General features: G+C 45.3%; 1 protein-coding gene across 2 annotated transcripts in view; it reads left to right on the top strand.

Moving 5' to 3' along the window:
* Positions 1-8,916, top strand: part of SLC5A1 (solute carrier family 5 member 1) — a 25,159-nt gene extending 16,243 nt beyond the window's left edge. The window contains exons 6-15 of one of the 2 annotated variants that reach the window (XM_005428437.2): positions 1,089-1,194; positions 1,411-1,491; positions 1,830-2,050; positions 2,981-3,116; positions 3,852-3,959; positions 4,883-5,033; positions 5,609-5,777; positions 6,806-7,021; positions 7,436-7,538; positions 8,396-8,916. In XM_005428437.2, the coding sequence (XP_005428494.1) occupies positions 1,089-1,194; positions 1,411-1,491; positions 1,830-2,050; positions 2,981-3,116; positions 3,852-3,959; positions 4,883-5,033; positions 5,609-5,777; positions 6,806-7,021; positions 7,436-7,538; positions 8,396-8,619 (1,515 nt within the window). In that variant the 3' untranslated portion in view covers positions 8,620-8,916. Of the gene's footprint in view, positions 1-1,088; positions 1,195-1,410; positions 1,492-1,829; positions 2,051-2,980; positions 3,117-3,851; positions 3,960-4,882; positions 5,034-5,608; positions 5,778-6,805; positions 7,022-7,435; positions 7,545-8,395 lie in introns of both variants that reach the window. The other variant, XM_014310098.1, reaches the window with a different exon arrangement.
* The last annotated feature ends 801 nt before the right edge of the window (positions 8,917-9,717 follow it).

The raw sequence follows: 9,717 nt of genomic DNA, 5'->3' as shown, positions 1-9,717 counted from the left end.
AGCCGTGTGTCTGTCCCAGCTGTGTGTCTGTCCCAGCTGTGCGTCTGCCTGTCCCAGCTGTGCGTCTGCCTGTCCCAGCTGTGTGTCTGCCTGCCCCAGCTGTGTGTCTGTCCCAGCCGTGTGTCTGTCCCAGCTGTGTGTCTGTCCCAGCTGTGCGTCTGCCTGTCCCAGCTGTGCGTCTGCCTGTCCCAGCTGTGTGTCTGCCTGCCCCAGCTGTGTGTCTGCCCCAGCCGTGCATCTGTCCCAGCTGTGTGTTTGCTCCAGCTGGTGACCCCAGGGAGACTTGCTGCCAGCTGAGGGTGACAGTCCCTGTGCAGAGCCCCCCGTGGGTGCTGGGGATGCAGAGCAGCCCATGAGCTGCATGCTCAGGATCGACCTCTAATAAAAGCAGAATTTACAGTAAGGCATCACAAGTGCACCGGGGCAGATTATTCTGATTGCAAACTTATGTAAATACCATTGATGCCAATTATCTCTAAATCAGGAAGTGATTTAATGGGATTAACGGCCTGGTGTTACTCTGAAACCTGAACAATTCCTTCCTTATGCAAGGGCTAAAGGTTTCCTCTCTTAGCCAACTGCTGTCAATTCTTCTGACAGGAACTCAAAAATAGAAACCATATAAGATGTTTGCCTTTAATGCAAATGCAGCATTTGTCCTGAGCCAGCAGGAAGGAAAGAGATTTTTGTGGTGACACTGAAGGAAGAGAACTGTCCTGGAGGTGTTCCACAGTGCAGCCCTGCACACAGCAGCAAATGGAACTCACACTCTGTTTTAAACAGTTTGTTTTGAATCTGTCTCTTAGTGCCTAAGTACTGAGCAGTGAGGTAACTGTCTAGAGAAAACAACCCTGTTAAAAAAGGCCTGGGAATTCTCTGAGAACTGTTACACCTCTGGTTCTAAGAACTCCACAGTTCTGAGGGGGCACTGGCAGGTGCACGAAAATGGCTTCTATTTTCTTTTTGATTTGTGTGTGCAGTACTACAAGGGGCAGAGTTGTGTATTTCAGTGCCCTCATCATGGAACTATAAATATTATAGTCACCATGAACCTAAACATGGCTGAACCTACAATTTTTCTTTTCTAGGCTGACATCTTCTCTGGAGCTGTATTTATCCAGCTGGCCATAGGGCTGAATCTTTATTTGGCCATAATTATCCTGCTTTCTATTACTGCTCTTTACACCATCACAGGTGAGTTTGCAGAGCAGTCTGATAAATCAGAGATGTTGAGAGAGCCAGAAGAAAGAGAAGTGGAGAAAAAGGGAGAAATGAAAACCTGAAAGGGGGGTTATTTATAGTGATCCTCGAAAGACAGAGGTGGTGAGAAAAGGGGAAAAAATAAAAAAGCATTTCCACTGAGACATTTGCCCAGAGCTAACTTATTTGTCCTGATTTCTCTGCCATCAGGTGGCCTTGCAGCTGTGATTTACACAGACACCCTACAAACATTCATCATGGTATTGGGATCCTTTATTCTCATGGGATTTGGTAAGTAAATCAGATGAATTAAACTGGAATGTTCAGCCACAAATCTTGCAGTGGCTACAGGAATGAATCCTGCAGTGTGAAACTGTTACCCTAACCAGGAGGTTTCAGCTCCTGTACCTGTTTATCAGGGAAGAAAACAGGCGTGTTGCCCAAAGTGAGGCACCTTTAGTGACTGAGTCTCTCTGTCTCCCAAGCACAAGTGAATGTGTAAGAAAACAAACAGCATCCCATGGCAGGATTTTTATGCCCATATTCAAGAGGCTTTTCTCCCTACACTCTCAAGCTCTGAGATTTCAGTAACAAATCCTTTATTGCCACTGTTCTTTTCTGTGTTTCAGCATTTGCTGAGGTGGGAGGCTATGAGGCTTTCATGCAGAAGTACATGGCAGCCATTCCCTCCAACGTGTCCTACGGGGGCGCCGAGGTGGATCCCGCCTGCTACACCCCCCGCAGGGACGCCTTCCACATCTTCAGGGACGCCACCAGCGGGGACCTGCCCTGGCCAGGGCTGGTGTTTGGCCTCAGCATCCTTGCCATGTGGTACTGGTGCACTGACCAGGTAATGTGGGAGCCCCACGCCCTGCTAAGGGCAGACACAGAGCTCCAGGGTGATCCTCCCCTGCAATGCAAAGCTGGGCCACAGAGCTGGCTGTCATTTCCAGACTGGTCAGTGACTTCTCAGTTCCTGGTTTCAAGGCATCTCTCACATGTAGGAAAATGGAATGGGTGTTCTTTCTGGAACCTTCCTGCACACCTCTGCCCAGCAGATATTGTGTCTGCCTCCTTTCTCATTTTTTATGTGTGACCATGTGTGAAAACAGAGAGGTTGTGCTGTGAATGCTTACTTAGGAAACCATGGAGCAAATGGCCCTTGTTAGACTGGGTCTGGATACCATTCCCTTTTCAGTAAGACGAGTTCGTTTCCTATATATGCAGCTTTCATCTTTGCTTGCATAGTCTTGGGGAGATGTTCTTTATATGTTTGGTCTTTCAGCCTGGAGACTCTTCCCCAGTCATCTTTCCTTCTCTCTAAAACCACTGTCCAGTTTCCTCAGGAGATCACACTGACATGAGTAAAGAAAAATGTGCTCCTGCAACCTGTGAATGTGTCTCTAACAAATGATCTTTCTGCATCCTGAATTGTGAGAAAGATCATCTTCATGATTTCTCAACAAATTAACAAAATCCCCAATGTAACTGTATTTACTGCTCAGTTAAATATTCTATTCCTTTTTGGCTTTTTAGTCTGTCTGCCTTAAAAAACTTCTTGTGAGAGAAGTCTTACCCCTCAAACACACACCAGACAAGTAATATTTTCCTTTACTTATTTCAAACATATTCTTTGATTTTCATGTAGTTTTCATTTTTCCTAGTGGCAGAAATGCTCAATAGGCTCTTTTGCTGTCACAGAAGTTAAGAAGTACCTTGTATGTGGAACATGGCATGGTGTGATCATGGAAATGTTATAGCTGCCATGTGTCATTGGCAGGTTATTGTGCAAAGATGTCTCTCTGGCAAGAACATGTCCCATGTGAAGGCTGGCTGCATCATGTGTGGGTACCTCAAACTCTTGCCCATGTTCATCATAGTGATGCCTGGAATGATCAGCCGGATTTTGTACACAGGTATGATGTGGGTATGGAAATGCCAAGTTCTTGCTGCCTGCCTTTCATTGCCAACCTCTGTCCCTTCCAAAATACCTGTTAGATTGTCATCTTCTCATCCAAATAGTCCAGGGAACTTCAGCTAACTGCACTGTTAGAAGCCACAGGCCTTCCTCTTTTCCCTGATCCCAGGTTTCTGCTAAATGCTATTGGTGTCTATTTTAGGGGAAAGAAATTCCACAGGGTCCCTCTCCAGCTGTCTGTTTGTTACAAACTCTGACTGAGTGAGTGGAAAATGCTGTCCAGGACAGATACTGTGCTGGCAATTGGAAGGACAGGGCCATCAGTCACAGATTGCAGGGTTTGGGCCATGGGCAGTCCCAAAGGCAGCATGGGGAAATGCCACCCCATGTCTCCCTGACCAGCAGAGACAGAGGAGAGAGGTTCAGCTGCAGGGAGTGGGCTTTATGTTCCTCTGCTTGTTTTTCTACTTGGTCTCCTTGTGTTGTTCATTCCTGATCTGACAAATGAGTGCAGATTTTCTTTTGACCTGCAGCACTTGTCAGTATTCTCTTAGAGAGAAAGGGAAGGAAAGAGGCTTAGGATCACCTTCCTCCCTGCCAGCAAACCAAGGATGAAGTCAAACGTGTCAATCCAGTGGCTCAACACAGAGATACATTCTAGAAGCTCTGTTAATTTGGGAGCAATCTGTTGTTTGCATGACCTTGTCTCAGTGTCTCATTATCCTCCCCTCAGATGTGGTGGCTTGTGTTGTGCCTGAAGTCTGCCAGCGCTACTGTGGCACCTCAGTGGGCTGTACAAACATTGCTTACCCAAAACTGGTAGTGGAGCTTATGCCAAATGGTAAGACACTGTCTGTATTTGTTGTTTCTTTGTTTTAGGAAAGCCAGACTGTAAAAACAAGTGATAGAGGGAGTCCAAGACCCATGTTTAGTTCCAAAATTCTTGCTAGAATGATGTACTATTAACCAAAGGGGTTGTCTGTATTAGCTGTAGGTGCAGAATAGCTCCACACTGACAGTGTCAGCTCTCAGCTGGCACATGCTGTGTGCTGAAATGGTAAATGAGCTCCCATTTGTGAAGGTAAAATATAACCTGCTTGGCCAATGATTTATAAAAGACTCTCTGCCAGGATCTCTGAGCTGGAGGCCTATTCCTGTGGTCCTCCTGCCAACCCCAAAGGGATGGGTGCTGGCTCATAAGGCAAGCCAGGTTATGATATTACAGAGACCATGGCACTTCCCTGGCAGCTTTGGTACTTTCCCATCCTTTGATAACTGCTGTTAAAATCCTGCAGTACTTCCCCATGCTCTGTGGCCAGACCAGACCACCTGGAAAAGTGGCTTACTCTGGTTTTCAGACAGTAAAAGGAATTTGGGTTTTTTTTGGCAAATACCTGGCTCACAAATATACTACAAGCAAGTAAGCACTCTCTTGCAAACAAAAGGAATTATTTTTATAACCGTTGGGAAAAGTCGGCTTTATATTATTTTCTTTTTATTAATTTAATTTCATTTAATCAGGCAGAATTCACTAAAGAAGTAGCTACATGCTAAAAGCTCGAGTTTCCCTGGCACTGCTGTAAATAGCTTTTTGCAAGCTCTGCTTGCCCAGCAAGGGAATGTCAGGCAGGATTTTATGTCAGGCAGATAAATGTGCCAGACACGCTCAGAGCTGCCCTATGGGAAGGGTCGGGCAAACAGCGGGTGCCAGGTACTGAGGCTGCCCACGGAACGCTGCTCCCCGTGCCCATCTCTGTGTTCCAGGTCTGCGGGGTCTGATGCTGTCAGTCATGCTGGCCTCCCTCATGAGCTCCCTGACATCCATTTTTAACAGTGCCAGTACTTTGTTCACCATGGACATTTACACCAAAATTCGGACGCGGCCATCTGAGAAGGAGCTGATGCTGGCTGGCAGGTGAGCGCGGCCGGGCCTCCCCTGCTCAGCCCCGAGCGGTCACCGGAGCTCCGGCTCAGCCTCCCCGGGCCCGGCTCAGCCTCCCCGGGCCCGGCTGCACCACCTCCCGTGGCCGCCCGGCTGTGCCCCCGGCTCCTCTGGGGACTGCACTCCCTGCTCCCCGAGGAACACACAGGGTGCAGGAAGAGCGAATTGTCACTGCTCCCCACTGCTGTTCGAAGGAAGATGTTTTCAATTACCCTCCTGGGCTCCGTGCTGCACCAGGCTGTAGCATCAATGAACTAGTTCTAGTTCATCTGCTATTGATTTGTCTCTAGACATAACAAACACAGGAGAAAAGTGATTTTGTGTGTTCTGATTGCATATTTAACCATGGATGGATATTTGACGTACACAATACCCAACTTGGATTTCTTTTGTTTGTTCAGTGCTAATTTGCCATTATAATTGATTTCAGTAGTTGAAATACAAAATGAACATGTAAATTATTGATTAATTGATGTTCTTTTTTCTTTCTGATAGATCATAGATACTTCTAAGCAGATGGCTAACTGAATATCTGGCTATGTTTACAGGGCATTTATGTTGCTCTTAATTGGCATCAGCATTGCCTGGGTTCCTGTGGTGCAGTCAGCTCAGAGTGGGCAGCTCTTTGATTATATTCAGTCTGTTACCAGCTACCTGGGACCTCCCATTGCTGCTGTTTTCCTGCTTGGTATCTTCTGCAAGCGTGTCAATGAGCAGGTAAGTGCAAATTAGGAACCAGGTATGCCACCTGTTCCTTTAGGAATTGGGAGAAGTGGGGTTTTTTGTTATGAGCAACTTCCTGTTTATTTTAATCCCAGTATAGCCCCGGGATTTTGTGTCTCCACACCCCAAAGCCTGAGGTTTCAGAGATGAGTTAGATAAGGTTCTTCCATTGTCTGATAGATAAACAGTCACCTAAAAATTCATAGATAGCTCTGAAGCTTAGGTTCTCTATCACTTTGCCAAGAAGTGTGTTAAAAGGATAATCTATGGACACATAGTTGAAAGTTTCATTTAGGATATTGGTCACCAAGCTGCTTTACCAAACAAACCACCTCTTACCTATCCTGTCCAGTTGGGTTTTGAACATCCCCAAGAATGGAAACTCCACGGTGTTTCTAGGCAACCTAGATCAATGATCAAGCACCTTTACAGTAAAACATACAAAAAAATGTTTAAACAGATTTTCCCATGTTTCAGTTTGTGCCCACACATAGCTGTGTGTCTGTTACACTTTGGGCTGGAGTACTGTACACCAGGCACCCACCAACAGTACTGGGAATTCAATAATTACTCAGGGCCATTAGCAGGTAGAGCAGACACACATTTCAGGAAGGATGACACAACATTCTGGCTGGTTCCATTGTGCCAGAGCTGTCAGGGATTAAGAGCTCAAAGGTAAAAAGGTATGAGAGCAGGCCCTGGGGTGTGCAATCCATGGCTGAAACCTGTCCTGTAGAAGGGCAAAGTTGTGTGGAGCCAGATGGAGTGTGAGAAATGGTCTGGACACAGTCCTGAGGTGTGCCTGATATCTCAGAGCTGTTCATTGCCCCTTTCAGTTGGACTCATACACTGAGCTGTAAATAAGGTCACTGAAAGCATCTGGGTTAAAACCCACATTCCAAAGCCATTGTAACACATAACTACATCCATGTTTCCTCCAGCAGCTGTTTGAGAGCTCAGAGTTTATTTCCATCCCTGAAATGACTCATTTTGATCCCTTCTTGTCACACCCTTGTCTGCAGGGTGCCTTCTGGGGCCTGATCATTGGGCTGCTGGCTGGACTCAGCAGGATGATTGCAGAGTTTGCCTACGGAACTGGCAGCTGTGTGGCCCCTTCCAGCTGCCCCTTCATCATCTGTGGCATTCACTACCTTTACTTTGCACTGATCCTCTTTGGGGTTTCTGCCATCGTCATCCTGGCAGTCTCCTTCATGACCAAGCCCATTCCTGATGTACATGTGAGTATCATCACTGATGTACATGTATCACTGATGTACATGTGAGTATCTCTGATGTACATGTATCACTGATGTACATGTGAGCATCTCTGATGTACATGTGAGTATCTCTGATGTACATGTGAGTATCTCTGCAGTCCTACTCCTCAGGAGATGGAACCCAATGAAAGCACCAGGTCACACTGGTGTGTTACCCCTCAACACTTCAGCCTCCCCCAGCATACAGCTCTTATAAGAAAGCAAAGGAAATAGTCTTCATTTACCTGTCACAGATCTTCAGTGACTCCTCATAGCCTGGGACATCCCAGACACTTGGGATGCTGAGGCCTTAGAGCCAGCTCAGGTGCTGGCCAGGCTGCTTGGTCTCTGTGTGCTCAGCCCATGATCAATTCCAGTCCTTTTGTTCCGTGGCAGCTTTACCGCTTGTGCTGGGCCTTGAGGCACAGCAAAGAAGAACGGATTGATCTTGATGCAGATGAGGAGCAGGACAGAGCTGATGAAAAAGATGATGAATCAGGTAACTGTTGAATACCTAGAGATTCTGTCATATATTTGAGTATCCCTGTTTCATTCCTGAAGGAACATTAACATGCTTGATAGTTGAAGACATCCTCCCTCTCCCCAACAGCAAATCCTCAGCCCCCACAAATATGAATGGCTCATGAGCTGCCTTTTCCAATCTCTCAAGCTCAGTGTAAATCAGAAGTGAAGTGGATTTGAAAGGAGAAAATCTTCTTTTGGTATCTGGGTGGCAGTCTGGGACTAAACCAATGGCAATGCTGTGGGTCAGAGCACTGTGCATGGGCAGACCTGTGTGTGACTGCAGCACTCAGAGGGAATTCACCTGCAAACAGTGGCTTGTGGTCAGGATTGAAGGCACCTGATTGCCCAGATCCCTCTTTGTCATTCTTTGCTACAAAAATACGGTGAAATTATAAAGGGTATGGTCAGGCACCACAAAAGCAGACTGCAAACCCACCTGCTCTCTTTACTGGGTTTCTGCTCACAAGCTCCTTTTCATCAGTATCCTCCAATTATTTTATTTGTCTTTCAACTAAGAGTGTAGAAAGTATTGAGAAAATGGAGTTTAAGCTCTGAAGCATAGTTTGCTTCTCCAATACCAAGCCAAGTCTCTGAGCTGCAAAAGGTCCAAGTGTCTTCTGCAGAAGGCTCTCTTAGAACATGTAGAAAATCCCTCTTTCCCCAGATGAGCTGTGCAAACACAATATTAACTCGATTCTTGCACTGTTTTGTACCAAAATGCTCCCACTGAATTATGACCATAAATCAGAAGGGGAATGCCCTCAGTCCCAGAGATCTGTGTGTGCCATGATCTGTGCTCACCTTTCCTGACCAGAGTGTTATTCCTTCCAGTTAATGAGGAAAACCAGGAGGACCCAGGATGCTGCAGGAAAGCTTACAACTGGTTCTGTGGCTTGGACCAACAGAAGGGCCCCAAACTGAGCAAGGAGGAAGAAGAGGCACTGAAGAAGAAACTGACAGACACCAGTGAAGTGCCACTGTGGAGAAACATTGTGAATATCAACGGCATCATCCTCTTGACTGTGGCTGTGTTTTGCCATGCCTACTTTGCATAACCCCCTGATCACAGTCCTGAAATTGTACTGCATTGTTCCAGCAAAAATGATGGTTTGTAGATTTACACAATTAGATACACATTGTATGTTCATCATCTACATTTGTAAAACATCAGAGTGATTTACTCACTGATTTTGTGATCATAATTTCAACAATTTAAAGATGAAGGCCACTGGGATTTCAAGAGAGAATTTCTATTTAGGCATTGAACCAATGCAGGGCTACCTGAAGTTCAGAATTTCCATCCAGTATTCTCTCTGCTCATGATACATTTCATATTTTAGGTTCAGAACAAGGCTGCGTGAGCCATATTTCATATCAGGTTTTGTGAACTACCTTTTAGGGTTCATGACACTATTTTGATTTTCAACTCTTCCTCTCATCATTCAGTTTTCCTTTTCCTTTTCCTATGATATTTTGCAAAAAACTGACAACCACTGAGGGACTGTATTACAAACTCAAATTAAAACATTGCTTTTTCCCCCCAACATGGGGTATCTTAAGTAAAGGATTTATGCACATATCAATGTATTTGATATTATATATAATTTTCCATTATCAGTTTTCCCCCCTTTTTCTCACTTTCCACTGGGTTGTGTTCCTCAGTTGTCAGTGGAACATTAAGCTCTGAATTGTTCACATTTTGAAACTGGGGAACACCTGTCTTGATGATCCTAAAAAGAATTTTGGTTACAGTAGATTATTTGTTTAAGGTTAACTTCCAAAGGTCCTCCTCTCTTGATATTTTAATATATACCTTTACTTGAATGTGAAGCTTTTTATACAAAATACATGTATTATATATACACAAGCAATACATTATGTATATGCACTATATATATTATATATATTTAAAATATGTATTTATGTGTGTGTATATATATTAATTTCTTACTGAACAATTCCCACCCTGGTGTGTCAAGGCCCTCTTTACTGTGGGCTTGGAGGCAATGTCCTGCCTCTGTCTGTGGACTGTGCTACAAACCAGCCCAGCCCATGGTGGAACATCCTCAGCATTGGAGTGCTGGGCTGCATTGTGCAGAGACATCCAAGGGCTCTGTGCTGCTTTTCTGCAAAGCTATAAATGTTTCCTCTGA

The sequence above is a fragment of the Geospiza fortis genome, unplaced genomic scaffold, assembly GCF_000277835.1.
Source record: "Geospiza fortis unplaced genomic scaffold, GeoFor_1.0 scaffold31, whole genome shotgun sequence".
In the NCBI taxonomy this organism is placed as follows: Eukaryota; Metazoa; Chordata; class Aves; order Passeriformes; family Thraupidae; genus Geospiza; species Geospiza fortis.
Note: the sequence above shows the minus strand (reverse complement) of the source record. Positions and strands in the feature narration are given on the sequence as shown.